We start from the raw sequence: 16072 nt of genomic DNA, 5'->3' as shown, positions 1-16072 counted from the left end.
GTATAATCAGAATACAACCATTTGATTTTTTTTTTAAAAAAAAAAAAAAAAAAAAAAAAAAAAGAATACAACCATTTGAGTAAAGTCATCTTACCGACACATTGCAGATAAGTTGCAGACAAGTTGCTCTCATTTGCACAGACTGACTCAGATTTATTGCAACATGTTGGCAATCTGTCTGGGTTTAAAATGAAGGCAGCAATTATTTGCAAACCTTCTCATATTTGTCAGAGACTGATTGTAATTGTATGTGGACTGGTTGCCTCCCCTTGCTCGAACTGTATAATTGACTTGCAACTACCGTCAACCTCAGGGCAATCAATTGGTCAACACTATTAGTTGCAATAATTACTTGCAAACACAAAGCAACCCACAATTTTTCTATTGCTGCAAGGAAAAATATCTACTCTAGTGTGACTGAGCCATGACGCATTAGACAGGGGGATGTGTGTATCTACAATATTTTTATTGCACAAATAAGATATAAATCTAAATCAGTGAGCCTGGTGAGCTGTTGGTGAGAAGAACAAAGCAACCCATATCCATCTGTTAACGAATGTAGCATTATCTATTCATCTGTTTCATCTATATCTATTCAAATAGCAGGAACAAATATGCACATTTTCTGTCATCTAACATAAAGTTAGAACTCAAAAGCAGCGTCTTTTTGTTCCTTTAAACTTTTCCCTGAATTTAACAGCGTAAGTAATGTCAGTGCTATCACTGGCACTTTCTCGTAGAGCTAGAGGCGATACCTCAAACTAAAATTAGCATTTAGCAAAAATAGGAATGATTTGAGCCCAAGGTTCACTTTATTATTTTTTTTATACAAAAAGAAAAAGCTAAGCTACAAACCTCTCATGTATATTTCATGAAGCTCTGTTAAGTTTTTCTTCTTCTAAGTTGCTGCATCTTTTCAGCTTTTATTTCCTATCACGACAGTCCTTCTGTAGATAATAACACTTATAGTTTTACCTCAGAAATGCTCTGTAGTATCTGTGAATGCATTATTTTCCCTTCCTTGTGGCATATCCTCCTTAAAGGTATTTTATCATATAGGTGCATTTTTTTTGCAACTTTAGCAGAATTCAAAATTAAGCCAGAATCTTTAAATGTGTTCTGATTATTTTAAGGAGGATCATGAAAGGGGGAGGTGCTTTAGAGGAGAGCAGATAGTGAACACATGCAAAGACAGCAGGACCTGATGTCTTTGCATGAATCCTCCGTGTTATGAAACTAAATCAATGATAAAAGCTGTCCGTTGTGTTTGATATATGTCACAACAAGTGACAACAAGTATCACCTGTGGGATGGTTTCACGGGGAGTATGTCCTGACATTGTGCTCAGCTCACAATGGCTGCTAGTGGAAATAATATCCTCCCTTTGCGCTTTCTGGACCGGTCCATGTCTTTAAGTGAGGTTCAGATGACAATCTTTTTTGATGGAGAACTGCTCAGACCAGTTTTCAAAGCCATCTGTATTTCGTGTGCATGTGAGAGAAGCTGTGAAGCAGCTGCTGTGCCAATACTGAGAGCTTAAAGCAGGTGAGGTCAACAAGTGGCTGTGTTACCTGAGCCTGCACCGATTGGGTTTCTTGCAGAGCTTCTGTCATGAAAAATGGCTCAGGGTGTGTTGTTGTTCACTCACTCAGTGTGACGACTAATTTTAGGTGGCTGAGATTTCAACAATATTACGAAAAGTGTAATTGGCTCAGAGCGAATAAGATTTAAATAAATTGCTTAAAAACTCAAGCTAAAGGTTTTTGGGGATTTCTATCTTATATTAATCTTTTTAATATTGTCTGTAAGTGAAAAATAATATAGAGGTCACAGTTTATCCCATTTACTAATTCACATTAAAGTCAAAGTAGTGCTGAAAAGGATTGTAAATGATATTTGACAGAGTGAGATGGAGGCAGATGATTTGCTGTGGTGACCCCTGAAGGGAGAAGCGAGCAAAAATAATGTAAAAGTTTTTTACAGGATTAAGGAAACATCAGACATCCTTTGGTCCAAGCAGAAACTGCTGAAGCAACGGGATGTAAAGGCCTTGTAGTAGTCTGGTGGCTAGATGGTTACAGGGCTCACTTTGCTGGGAACCCTTGATCAGATTCAGCAGGTGTCTCAGAAGTGTCTCACCCCACACCCCACCTGTGAGAGGCATACAGGTTGTGGTAGATGCTATGGGGTGAAACACCGACCCTGCAGAAGGGTTCTCATCAAGCAACTGGTCTCAGCTGCCCACCTGCTTTCTTTAGTTTTTGAAGCTTAAATGCAAACTTTCTTGAGGACATAGTAAAGCAGAAAACCACGGCTGTTGAGTTGGATGGTAAATGAGACGTGCAATACTTCAGCAAGGACCTCATTAAGCAGATATTGGTTCTCAGCTTTCTTCTGTTTCATAAGAAATAGTCTGTCCTCCCAGGACACAGTACGTCTGACCACCACAACGGTTTTTGTCGTGTCTGTATGGTGTGCGCTGTCACCCAGTGTGGTCTTCTGCTGCTGTAGCCCATCTACTTCAAGCTTCAGCGTGTTGTGCATTCTGAGATGCTCTTCTGCAGACCTGTAATGAGTAGTTATTTGAGTTACTGTTACTACTCCTATCAGCTCGACGCAGCTTGGCTATTCCTCTCTGACCTCTGGCATCAACAAGACATTTTCACCCAGAGAACTGACTCTCACTGGATATTTTCTACTTTTCAGACCATTCTCTGCAAACTCTAGAGATGGTTGTGTTTCTGAAAATCCCAGCAGATCAACAGTTTCTGAAATACTCAGACCAGCCCATCTGGCACCAACAACCATGTAGCATAGTCATCAAAGTCTCTTAAATCCCCTTTCTTCATCCTTCTGATGCTCGGTTTGACCTTCAGCAGGTCGTCTACATTGCTAAATGCAGTCAGTTGCTGCCATGTGATTGGTTGATAAGGTGTTTAGTGAACAAGTGTAAAACAAAAAAAGAAAGAAAAACATTGAGGTTATAAAACTATTAAATCGTTAAATCAGTATGTACGTGTGGGAAGATTAAACTAAAGCTCAAAAAGACTAAAGTATTTTACCCAACCCGAGGCTGTAACATCAATAAGGGGATCATTTCTTTTCCTCCTGACTTCACACGTCCTCTGTATCACAGCATGTTATCATAGCGTGACATGGTTCCCCACATAAGGGGAGTCTGGTTGTTATTTTTACTGATGGGTGCCTAATGTGACACGCAGTGATGCCCGTGGAGTCAGTATTTAGTTCTGGCTGATTACCCTCATAGTTCAGAGGGCTCAGGGGGGCATTGTAGAGCAGCCTTTTAAATCGATACGTCAAAGACGAAGGACCGCTGAAGAGCCTCCAGAGCGGAGATAATAACTCTCCTTGACATTCTCTATTTTTCACTGCATGTTTAGAAGGAGTGTGACGGCACTGTCTGTACTCGCTCCACCGTCATTATCAGCCGGAGCATCGGCATCCTCTTTTCTCTGCGGTCGTGATTATCTTATCTCTCAGTAAGCAGGTCAGTGGTGCCATGCCCTCTGGCTGCTCTTCAGCTGGAGAACACGGCACAAACAGTATCATATACAGTAGCCCCTGAATGCCTGAAGACTGGCGGGGGGGCAGCTGTTCATGTATGGATATTTGGATGTATGAATGACATCCTTGCTGTAGAGACATAGCTTAGTGGGAGGCTACAGTTTCAGTGGAGGACAGCAATTTTCAAAGTCTGAGCGTGACCTTTCTCAAAGAAATATTTAATTAGCTCTTTTGAGGAAAATTTAAGCCGGATATCAATCGAGTAAAACAACCTGAAAATTCAGATGCCAGAAAGTCCCACATTCTTCTCAGCTGGCAGATTTGCCCATTGTTGGTTCCCCTGTGGGGTGGATAATGAATGAATGTGGTAGTTAGCACCGGATCTAGTTTGTCATGGCACACTTTTAAATATCTCAGTGACCCATTTCCACAGGATCAGATTTACGACCACAGACTGCAGCTGACAGGTAAAGGCATGTTATTTTTAAACCACACACTTTGATCACACATAGACAAAGCGTCGTCAGCTCTTTGCACCTGGGCTGTAAACTGCGTGTCCATATGTTTTGACAGGTGCATTAATATGCGAGGACTATCCCTCTCTCTCTCTCTCCTCTCTCGATGCACCATCAAGACGCAAATTTAAATCTAAACAACCAGGCTGTGGATATAGTGGCAGCTGTCTATACTACAGCATTGACTCCTTTTATGAGAAAGCTGCTGTTGTCATTACTCTGAGTTGTCGTACGGTGTGCATCTTCCTTAGTTGCAGTAGTGTTTTCCCCCCACTCTGCTGCTTTGACATTGCCCTAGTTTTCTGTCTCAGTGTTGCAGTGTGTCATTTAATGTGGCTCTGCTTCTATTCGTGGCACGCTGATTCCTTGACTGTCTGTGCTTCAAATAGTACTTTTTCCTCTCCTTTTGTTTTATCTTGGCCTTATGCACACGATTAACCATATTATCTGTTTAATGATAGTTGTAAAAAAAATGTAAACAATTCTTGAGCTCATCTTTGTGCCAGCAAGCTGCACATCACGCTGCGTTACTGGCTGTTTCCCTCCTTAGTGAAAGAAAGCAAGGTGATTCAGACGGGGTAGTATGAATCTTTTTAAATGGGTCAAACCAGACCCCTGCCCTCCTTCTTTTCTCTTTTAGCAGCAAATACAATCACGGCACCCTGCGTTGGCTTTTTCTGTTAGACGTCGTGTTGTTTGGTATCCTTATGTTTGAAGGCTGTAACATAAAAAGCAAATTCCATGCAAACAAAATTCCCGATGACCACAATACTTTAAAAAATACAGTAATTTTGGGTTGGAGACACATTTTTTGGACTTTATTTCCATAACACATTAATGTGCATATACACTTACAGTCATGGGGAAAAGGACTGTACAAAACTAAGCACGCTTTTACTATTTCCATATGAATTACAAGCATAAGTTGGAGCCAGGTGCTGTGAATCATGCACATGATTAATTGATCATCAGCAAGTGTAAAGACTTCTGTAAACAGGCATCTTTATAGAGGTCTGGGATGTGTTAGCACAATGCCGAGGAGGAAGGGACATTGGTAATAATCTTAGAGAAGCAATTGTTGGTTCCCATTAATCTTCTGAAGGAGAGACCTCCCGTCCTCTTCACTCCAGCGTTACTAAAAGGAGTAGAGACCTTGTCAGTGTCACTCACCTGCCTGGCACCGCCCCTTGAGCTCACTGCGCCACCCCTCCCCTGCAGCTAAGCCAGAGACCACACCTCCGCCACGTGTTACAAGACCATTTTTAAATAATAAGAAGTCCATCATTCTTAATGATAGTGTATGCCTCAACAAATTCACCTCAAAGTCAGACTGTGAAGAAACTGCAAATAAGAAACCAAGAGATACATTTCAGACTCTGCAAACCCCAGTTAAATATTAAAGTTCCTGATAGTACAGGTACAAAAGAAAACAAATGAACAGGTATGATTTGTTTAGAAGGGCTGCCAGGAGAAAACCTCTTTTCTCTGAAAGAACTTGACAGCACAGTTTAAGTTTCCAAAGCTGTGTCTGAATAAACTACAGGAGCCCTGAAAAGGATGAGCATAAACACCTCATACCAACTCTGAAGCACGGTGGTGGAAGGGTGATGATTTGAGCTTGTTTTGCAGCCCTTTCTTTGCAGGACCTTAGCACCTTGCCATCATTGAGTTTAACATGAACTCCTTTTTGAACCCAAATGTCTGCAGGTGTATGAGATGAAAATATAATTTAATACAATAACCACGATCATTGTTGTAAAGTAACAAACAGTTAAGTTTAAGCTGTGTAGGCAAATTTTGCTAAATGCAAAGCAACAGATTTCTAACTTGAATTTTGGGGTTGAGTAAAAGAGACAGGAGATTGAAACCGGATTATACCGTGTTTTCTCTTTTTTCAGGTTTGCCACCAAAGAGCCCAATGGTTTGTTACTTTATAACGGCCGCTTCAATGAAAAGCATGACTTCATCGCAATGGAAATTATCAACGAGCAGATACAGCTCACCTTTTCCGCAGGTAGAGAAGTTCTTCATCAGGGTGGTGTTCAGAAAATACCTTTTTAATTCTCATTATCCTTGAATCTGTGCAGTCATTCACCTCGTTGTTCTCCAGGTGAAACCAAGACTACAGTTTCCCCCTACATCCTCGGAGGTATCAGCGACGGCCAGTGGCACACGGTGGAAGTTCACTACTACAACAAGGTTTGTGTGAACTCTTAATTTTGCGTCTATGGTTCAAAGCAGTGGTCCTCACACTTTCCCGAGCATAACCTTGTTTCAGAAGTTTACACTCACTTCTCACAGTTTTGTTTAATCAGTAACCAAACTAATGGATCTGAGGGGAATTTTCTTGAAAGAAAGGTAAACACATTAGCAAGCTGTCACTTAAATAAATATAATTTATTGCAAGTAAACTAACAAAATTCAAATATAAAAGAGGATTGATGGCAGGTGGAAAGGAAGAGATAGCCAGCTTTTATAGCCTGGAAGGCCCGAGTGAGCTGCACTAGTTCACATGTCAGTTAATCATTAAGAGTAGGCCGGTACTTTCATGCAGACAGCAGGAGGAACGTCACAAAACCATAGAGAAAATACACTATTCTGTTTTTTTCCACTCAAATCGCTCATTCAACTTAGTTTCACTCATGATTTTTTCCCCCTAATCATCCACACCAACCCTGCAGAGGCTCACTGCCCAACTGTGCTTGTCTATGTCCAAAAGTGCTTACTTGCCAGGATCAGGACAAACGAATTAACACATTTGTTTTGTTTAAAATGTTCCAAAATAGTAAAATTATTTACTTTAGACATTAAATATTTGAAATGGCTTCGGTTAAACATGAAAAGCAGTGACCCATTGGGGTTGGTCACTCTAAATTTATGCTGTGCATCGAAACCCAGCTCAGCCGTTTTCACACTTCAGCTCCAGACAATGCTGAGAGGTTCAGGTCAGGACATCATCTGACGTCCTTTATCATATGTAGACCACAGCATGAGATTGTTGCCTGGTTATCTTATGTGGTCATGTGATGTGTGTATAATTCATCTTCAAGGTTAAGGAACATTTAGCATATGTTCTGACTGAGTCAGACAAATATACCCCCCATGTTTAGAAAAGTACAGTGCTGCAGTGTATATTCAAAAACTGCTTTTCAGAATACAAAAACATCATTAAGCATTGTAACTAGACTTTCTATTTGATGCCCCTTTGTAAAAGCAAAGGTCTCTTGGGTTTGTTCAGTTGGCACTCGAGTGCAAAATCCTAAATCAGTCACTGAAACAGGAAAAGGTGGAAATCGGTGCTTTCTTGTGTTTGATCTTCTTTTCTCTTACACTTATGTTTAGGCAGAAACAAACTCATGATCTCGTAAAGATAAGAACAAGATGAAGTAAACATTCATAAAACCATTAAGGAAAACTGGAAGGAGCTCGGGGATAGGAAAGTATATACCAGGTGGTTAAATCCAGCCAGGCTGAGTTAGTGATGACATCTGGAGAGAAATCCTGATACTCTGCAGTTGACAGACTGCAGTGCTCCAGCATTGCTGGCAGCAGCGATAACTGGCAGCTGACGCTCTTCCTCAGCGCCCTTCAGGGCGTTCATAGAGGGCTGACTGTAGTGGATGTAAACCGGTTTGCAGACAGGAAGCTGTGTGCTGTGTAAGTTGGCTGTTCTGCCACGGCGTCAGACTAAAGAGTCGTTGCTGACAGGCTGATGATCTGGAAGAGAGCCAGCATGCCAAGCAGACACTGATGGAAGGAGAGAGACAGACGAGAGAGGAGGGGCAGTGAATGAATGAGTGGGGAGGCCCGTGTTTTTTCCAGACATGCTCAGATTGGGCCTAATATGTCTGACTGGTACATTTCTCTGTAAGAATCTCACAACAACTCAATCAGTGGAGGAACTTATGGAGCTGTTGTGTCAGTACTTTCCCACCCAGGACCAACAACGCAGGATGTCACATTTTAGTCTATTGAGGAAGTCACTTTGCATCATAAAGACGTTGCCAGGCAACACCCCCGCAGTGCATATCTTCTATTCAATGCGTATAATAACACGGCCATGTTAGATTTTAGCCAGTTGTACTGATAAAAAAAAAAAAAGGGGGGGGGCACATCTTGTTAACTTTTGGATGGAAACTTGTTGATTCTTCGCCTACAAACATTTTTTTCTCATTAATCAAATTGATAACAAAAACTCCCAACAGCTCTGATTCTTTTTTTAAATTCTCTTACCTTTGAAATCTGTTATCTGGTTCGGGTAGCATCGTGTGGATTTTTGCGTGAACAGCAGCATGTTTCTAACAGCTACAAATGGAGACTGTAGATATTTGATATGTATGAGAAAAAATGCTCTCCTGATTTTAAATGCACCTCCAGGTAGCTAGAGATGAATTGTTGGGATGTAGACTGGAGTATGAAATTAAGTTTGAGTTTAAATTACATACACTGCTACGATAATGCTTTCCAATGATGAGGCTGTTTTTTTCTACTCTTGGCTCTGTATGATGTCAGTAAGGGTAGAAATTCCCAAAACAGCCAACTGACGCCTTATTTATACTTCTGAGTGAAATAGACATCATACGCTACGACTTAACTGGAAACTCTTTTAACCCTACACCCGATCCTTTTGCGTAACCTGACGTGGATGTAGAGAAATTTTGTTATGCGTAGAGTCGTCGGAGTCCGCAACACCTGAGTGGCGTGGAAGGTTATGGGATAGGGTTAAAAGGGTTTCCGGTTAGATTGTCACTACTACAGTGTAGCTTTCCCACAGAAGTCTAAATCATGCTTTAAGCACATGGCTCTGGCTGTGGATGTGGAAGCCCCACCCACCTGCTGCTGTTTGAACTTTATGTTTATGAGGGGCAGCCAATCAGAAGAAAGCTGGCTTGCAGGGAGGGTGGCCTTAAAGGGAAGTAGTTAAAACAACTTAAACAAATAATGAACATTGAACTCATTGAGCTGTATGTGTTCGGCACAGTGGCCACTTCGTTAAGGAGAACTTCATTCAGTGTGTTCATTCAACAACTCTGATGATTTCAAGGCTGTAGTTTGTGGTGCACCTCTTTGAGGTGTTGTTCTCATTTTCCCACCTTGTTTATAACAATGAATGTAAGCCACATAATATCAAACTAACGCAGAGCAGACTTCTCTGTTTGGCAGCTGAGAATATTCATTGCACTGAAAACCTCATATTTTCAGGGGCTGAATATCCCAGAAGTGTGCAGGATTCAGCTCAGGCTCTAGCTGAACTAATCCTCTCATATTCCACATCCTGTGAGTCGCTGAGGTAGAAACATGGCTCCTCCCTCAGGAGGTATCCCACGGTGGCCCTCTCTGACCCGTCCCTGTCCACGGGGGGCTGGGGCAGGGTGAGTGAGGGAGGAAGGGGGGGGGCAGTTTTAGATTGAAATGTGGCTTTCAGGACGGCGGGGGACTGTGGAGAATGGCAATGACCGCTGCCTTTGTGTTTGCCTCTGCTTCCTTTGGGACCATGGGCAGTGAATGATGCTGCCCCGGGGAAGGTGCCCCTCTCTCTCTTGCCCGGCGAGGACAGAAAGGCAGAGCAGGAGAGGAGCGAAAGGAGTGTAAAGAAAGGCAAAGTGAAGTATTGACTCGGGCTTTGAACGAGGACGCCGCGCTTCAGGGCCAACCCCTCTTGTTGCTATGGTTTTACTAGTCAATCTTAGATCCCATATTTGTGTTGCTCGCTGCCAGGCTCCTCCTGCGCCACCCCTGTCACCCTCTATGACAGGGAACTCATATTCCCATAATCCCCTGTAGCGGCTGGTGAGAGCAGCGTTTTGAGCGGCGCAGAGCAAATATGTGCGCTCCGATCAGCTCTGACGGGACGTGTTTTGTGCGGCAGAAAGACGCGCTGACAGACAGTCATTATTGGAGAGTCAATAGCCGTGACTGATGACAGCAGAGGTCAGTGAAAGGAGCGTCCAAGCTGGAGCGCTGCCTGTTTCAGAGCTTTCACAGCGAAGGGAAAACCGTGGAAAAGAGCATGTCGGGTGATTTCACCTTTGGCAATTCAGACAACATGTTTGCTTGTTTCATCATCAACAAATTTGTAACAAATTGGTCTCAAGGAGGAAAAACTGCAAAGCAAAAGCCACCATCAGACTCTCCTTTTTCCATTCACCGCTGAGCGTATTGTGACTTCCTGTGGGAAAGGTGCTCAATAACAGGGCCCGTTGTGCTTTTCTGGGCTTTGCTGGAAATAACACTTTCAGGACATGCACAAAATGGATTCATCTTCATATTTGACTCTGTAGGTTTCAAGCGAGTCAGTCTGGAGGATAGATGGGCATTTGTGGCGACGGTCGTTCCAGCAAAATAATTAGTGCACCCATGATGAATCTGAATGAGCTGTGTGCTGTCAGGGCCAGACATAATGGCCTAAGCATCCTTTCTGACAGTTCTCACCATTTATCGCCTCAGTTTGAGCCCCTGTGAGGTCTGCAGATCTGTTCATGCAGTTAGGTACCCTGCATTTTAAATTACTGTATATTCAAGTGTTCTTTTTTGATGTATGTGCAGGTTTATGCTTTTCTTTCAGAATCAGAAAAGATATTTTTCTATTGCACAAAGCTTTGGACTATTTCATCTCCACAGCTACAGCACCAAGATTAAATAATACAATATATTACAAATGTTCCCTAATAATACAAATAGGTCTAATAATAATTTAAGAAAGATAATCTACTATAAAGAAGTTGTTTCTGACTCACTCTCAAAACCTCCTGAAGAAGCCTTCATGTTCAAAAAGACAGCAGCACTTTAGATTTCTTTAATAAACTTGAGTGTGCTCAGTCCCTCCGGTGGATCTTCCGCAGCTGGAAGCAGAAAGGCTTAAAGGGATAATCTGGGAATTTTTGTGTCTCAGATTGAGGTGCGGGTACCCCCGGGGGCGCGCTGGTGTACTGCTATGAGTTCTTTTGTAGCAAAAACAGCATTGAAGTGTTTTTCAGTTACTGGTTTGTTTAACAAATCAGACACTGATGGTGCACTGCTGTTTTCATGTACCCATACGTATTTTTTTACCCTTTTTATTCAAAGTGGAATACGGTTCTGAAAAACAAACCACTACTGTAAAAGCATTTCTATGATCTTTGTGTTTTTGAATACTTTGACTTCTTTGCAAAAGTCCTGATGTTTATGAGTCAACGTAGATTGCATGAGTTCAGTGCAGAGTCTACTGCTAACTCATAGAAAAACCTCATGTTTAATCTTTTCTGCATGATATAGCATTATAGCAGTAAGCCCTCTCCTGCCCACTATTGTTTTACCACCTTTTCTATAAACCATCCTTTCTGTATGTTTTGAGCTTCTGAAGAGTTGTTAGCGATTAACTTGGATCAAAACCTGAAAATCCACCTACGTGATCCTCTTTGCATTGTGAAGCATTTCAGGTGAGGTCTTGTGAAAAGACCAATTATACAGCCAGATATGTTATTGGGTTATTATTGGTGCTGTTCATATCACCTGCACTGTGCACACTGCAATCACAAGACACAAAAGGGAAAATTTAACTAACTGTCGCCTCTCTGTTACAGATTTAATGCAATCCGCTCGATGAAAATCATGTGAGATGAGTTAAATTGCTGCAGTGCCTTCAGCTAAAATTATCTGTCATTACTTCATACTTTCTATACTGTTTTTTTTTTCTTAATAGTCTTGCTAGGATTGAGCTGCTGAAAATCTGCAGCATATCTCTAGCTGGGTGTCTTTCATCAGAGCTTTTAAATTAAGAGATCAGACGTCAGCGACAAAGGAAGTCATAACAGTCAGGAAATTATCATTCCTGAGGCTCATCCAGAGGGGATGTGTTTTAATTTAACCTCATGGAGGAATCCGTTTTTCAGACAGCGAAAACAGAAACCTAATGTGTGTTTCGAAGCCATCAACAATGAGCCAGTTTTTCTTACTATCGCTGCACATGAGACTAGATAACTCCTGCTGAATCCTGTCTGACCAGCTGACGGCTCAGCGGCCCGTCCTCGCCTGCAGACGGCCAAACTGAACTGGTCAGCTGTGCGTGAGGGTGGTCACTGCTCTGCTCTCAGCTCGTGACACCAGGTTGAACCTACACTTAGGGTTATTAGGAGCTTGACGTGACCCCGGAGAAACCGGGCGGTTTGAAAAGAGGTCGCAACCTTTATTGACAGCATCATAATTCTCTCTCTCCAGCCCTCCTCCTCCTTTTCTTACTCTCCCCCCCCCCTATTGATTTCTCAGACAATGAAAAGATCCTTTGTCGACCGGGCGATGTCCTGCGGAGAGCAAGCCCATGTCCCGCATGTGTGTGTGCATGCATGCGTGCATGTGTGTTTGCTTGCCAGCCGTTGCCTTTACCTCGAGCTGCTATGATCTGAATTATTAAAATGCTCGACGGCAGCGAGCTGATGCTGAACGGGAACTGAACTGAGTGCAATGCCAAAGATCATTTATTTGCCTGTTGTTTTCCACTTTCAAAGCTTGAATCTTTAATCTGGCTCATAAAGCTACAAACAGCTTAGCTCCGGATGAGACACGCAGAACTTTTTGTTCTGTTTTATTCATCTTTTAGCAAATGGAGCACAATAATGAAGTATTTTCATAATAACACATTTCTGAGGCTATTTATGAATGCTGAGTGATCAAAAATACCTCAACCTATCAAAAATAGCAACATGGTAATACTGTTTTTTTCCTTTTCTGTGGTTCATGATTTTGTCGGTAATTCTCATTTATATCTGACATGCAATACAAAAATGGCAAAATTCCAAATCCCTGTGAACATGGATGAAGATGTGAAATTCTTAGTTAAATCCTCAGTTGGCAAGATAGGAGAAAAACCAGAAGCAGCAATTTTCGGTGCTCCCCGCCTTATGGAGAAAGTGCCCCTTAATTTATCACGAGTTTGTTTCGTTCTACAGCCAATCTTAAACCAGGCCGGCCTCCCGCAGGGCCCCTCAGACCAGAAGGTCGTCGTAGTGACGGTGGACAACTGCGACACCTCTGTGGCCCTGAGGTTTGGGCACATGATTGGAAACTACACGTGCTCTGCTCAGGGCAGCCAATCAGGGTCCAAAAAGTAAGTTTGCAACAGATACACCAGAGAAAAGAGCTGTTCTGTTGAGATGGAGAGATAAACCGTAACTAACCCTCTTTTCCTTTGCTTTGTGTAGTCTCTCTTTACTTCTGTATTGATCTCAGCCATTTACTTTATTACTATCTTTGCCTTCACCTCAGTAGTTCGAGTAAACTTGTTTTGAAATGAGGTTCCACATCTGCGGGGTGTTAGCTAAGCTTTGGTTTCTCCATTTACTGCAATGTTTATCCTTTTTTTTCCTTTTTTATCTCCCAAGGGAAAATAACACAGCAAGACCGTGCCTGTAATAAATATTTCACCACCTCTCTCCCCATACCCCCCACATTACTGTTGATGATGTGTTTTGGTTTAGGCAGAGTGATGCTCTGGGTGCATGTATGTTCACGGTTCTGTGTCGTCAGGTCTCTGGATCTGACGGGCCCCTTGCTCCTCGGAGGAGTCCCTAAACTTCCAGAAGATTTTCCTGTTCGTAATCAGCAGTTTGTGGGCTGCATGAAGAACCTGCGTATCGACAACCAGCACATAGACATGGCCAGCTTCATCGCTAACAATGGCACTCTGCCAGGTATGCATTGTTTTTAAGCTCGCTGTCCTTTAGTTCAGCTCTTAAACCTGGCTAAGCTTTGCAGTCAAACAGTGCACACTGTTAGATCAGCCAAGTGAGGAAAAGCTGGCAGAGGAAACAGCAGTGACTATAATGAGAGCAGCGGGGAAGGTAGAGTCAGTGGGAAATGATTGTTGTACCTGCTATGAATAGTTTATTACCATCTGACTTTTTTCTACTGATGAAATAATGAGCTAGGATAGATCAAACGGGTGGATTACCCTCTTATTTTCCTGCCCTTCAAGGATGCTCTGCCAAGAGACACTTCTGCAACAATAACCCGTGCCTGAATGGAGGAACCTGTGTGAACCTGTGGGGCTCCTTCAGCTGTGATTGCCCACTTGGGTTTGGAGGACGAAACTGCGAAAGAGGTGAGTGAGTCAAGTGGAAAAGAGCGAGGCATCAGGGAGGGGGAGACACTCAGACATAAGATAATAGTAGATATGAATTTGTCTGCAGCTGTGATGGAGGTCTGTGAACTTGTAGGTGAGTGTGGAGGCGGCAGCTAATGCCCGAAAAAGCCAACAAACAAAGAAAAAAGCCTGAGCAGTCTGGAGTGTTTTACTGCACACTGATAGCTGCTTTCTGGGTGAAGTGATCTCATTACAGCAGCTTAAACGCCCGATTTAGGACCGAACTTTAAATGTAATCTGCTTGATGTTGAATTTTCTCTGGTTTACATGATGTTGAACCAGTTTAATACTAATGTTTTTTAACCTTTGAAGATATATACAGTATGTAGCTTATGTTTCTGTCCAGCGTCTCTTTATGTTTCACTCGATCTCCTACAGCTGTCGTCTGCGCTGATTTATGGTTTAAAGGAATTTGAGAAGAGACAGCCGAAGAGAAACGAGCTTTAGAAGAGATGGCAGGAAAAAAAAATGTTCAAAAAGCACCTTTGTTTTAACAAGAAGTTGGGTGGGGTTATTTATTGGTTCTTTCATGCAGAACAAGTGAGGATTGCAAGTTCCTGAGTTGCGCTGACAGGTGTGCTGTGAAGAACAGACACGTGTGAAGGAAAAGTGAGGATGAGAGTGTGGAAGTGGGGCCGACTTTAGTGTAATAATGTGAAATTTTAGCATACTTTTTAGTACCTTGAGGTTTGTGAAGCTATCCGTCACTTTCATCCGTTTTTCATTATTCTCTGACATTTACCAGAAAAAATCAATAGAAAAATATATTTCTTAGCTTTCAGCTCGATGCACAAAATATGGATTCATAAATGACGACTGCCAAAGGTAACCAGGTGTTCAATGAAGGTTTTTTTTATATTACTTTGAATCTAAATGATTGAAATCTAACTGGAGATTCTCTCTCTGTATCTCACTCATGCAGCCACAGTGTGTCAGGTTTATTTGTCGTCGATAATCAATCCTCAGGGCCTGGGTGACTCAGGTGCTTTACTTCACTTCACGCAGAGACAGCTTAATGACGAGGAAACTGCTCCACATAAAGCAGAGTGTCCTTCTGTGTCACTTTTCTCAGCGTCTTAAGGGACCGAGGAAACTTCTCATTCAGTGCGTGTTGGAATTTGAAATGAAAAAAAGAAAATGATCAAAAAAGCAAAAAATGTAATCAGAGTTGAAAAGAGATAACTTCAGAGTCATCTTATCTGTTCCATGGAAGCATTTCTAGAATTTCTAAAAAGCTGCACTTCAGAAAGCAGATCTGTAGAGTAAGGTCTCTTACGTCTCTTTTCTTACCTCAAAGAGTGACGGTTGTTCAGTCAGTTTTGGCTAAAATCTGAAGAAAAGCAGCAGAGAGCTTCCTTTCTGACAGTAATGGCTCCCTCTGTCAGCTACTGTGAAATTCTCCCTCCTCATTTTCAGCATCACCCCTTCTGCCTTTCAGCCACTCGCTCTCTTTACCATGAAGTATGTCATGTGATTTTTGTCATCCGTTTTCGTCTCTGCCCTCTTTTTCTGTAGTTATGGCCAACCCACTGCGTTTCCTGGGTAACAGCCTGTTGCAGTGGAATAACCTCGCCACGGTGGCGGTCTCCGTCCCCTGGCATGTGGAGCTCATGTTCCGCACACGCCAAGCCAGCAGCACGCTGCTTCACATCTCCTCTGGCCTGCAGCACAACCTCACACTGCAGGTGAGAGCCACATATCCGAAACGCGCTTCCTGTCAGGACCGAAGCAGATATGCGATTTAATAGGAGCGGAGGAGCTGGGGTGATGATGGGTTGCAAAGAAGCTTGCAGTCTCTGATGTTAAGAGAAAACATGTCCCAAAACACGGGACATTTTCAACTTTATTCTAACTTTAGTTCTTTTTTTTGAGCTTGTCTCGACTGGCGCCTCTTTGATGTTACATAACTCAGTCT

At 42.4% G+C, this 16072-nt stretch overlaps 1 protein-coding gene across 3 annotated transcripts in view; it reads left to right on the top strand.

Annotated features, from left to right (window-relative positions):
- celsr2 (cadherin, EGF LAG seven-pass G-type receptor 2) overlaps positions 1 to 16072 on the top strand; it is an 80114-nt gene that overhangs the window by 46055 nt on the left and 17987 nt on the right. For all 3 annotated transcript variants that reach the window (XM_005941466.3, XM_042228063.1, XM_005941467.3), the window contains exons 4-9: positions 5939 to 6054; positions 6151 to 6239; positions 12965 to 13122; positions 13542 to 13705; positions 13990 to 14115; positions 15673 to 15842. In XM_005941466.3, coding sequence (XP_005941528.1) covers positions 5939 to 6054; positions 6151 to 6239; positions 12965 to 13122; positions 13542 to 13705; positions 13990 to 14115; positions 15673 to 15842 — 823 coding nt within the window. The remainder of the gene's footprint in view (positions 1 to 5938; positions 6055 to 6150; positions 6240 to 12964; positions 13123 to 13541; positions 13706 to 13989; positions 14116 to 15672; positions 15843 to 16072) is intronic.

This window comes from Haplochromis burtoni, unplaced genomic scaffold (assembly GCF_018398535.1).
Source record: "Haplochromis burtoni strain Fernald_Lab_line unplaced genomic scaffold, NCSU_Asbu1 Contig_300, whole genome shotgun sequence".
Taxonomy (NCBI): Eukaryota; Metazoa; Chordata; class Actinopteri; order Cichliformes; family Cichlidae; genus Haplochromis; species Haplochromis burtoni.
The sequence above is the reverse complement of the archived record's forward strand: the minus strand, read 5'-3'. Positions and strand labels throughout refer to the sequence as shown.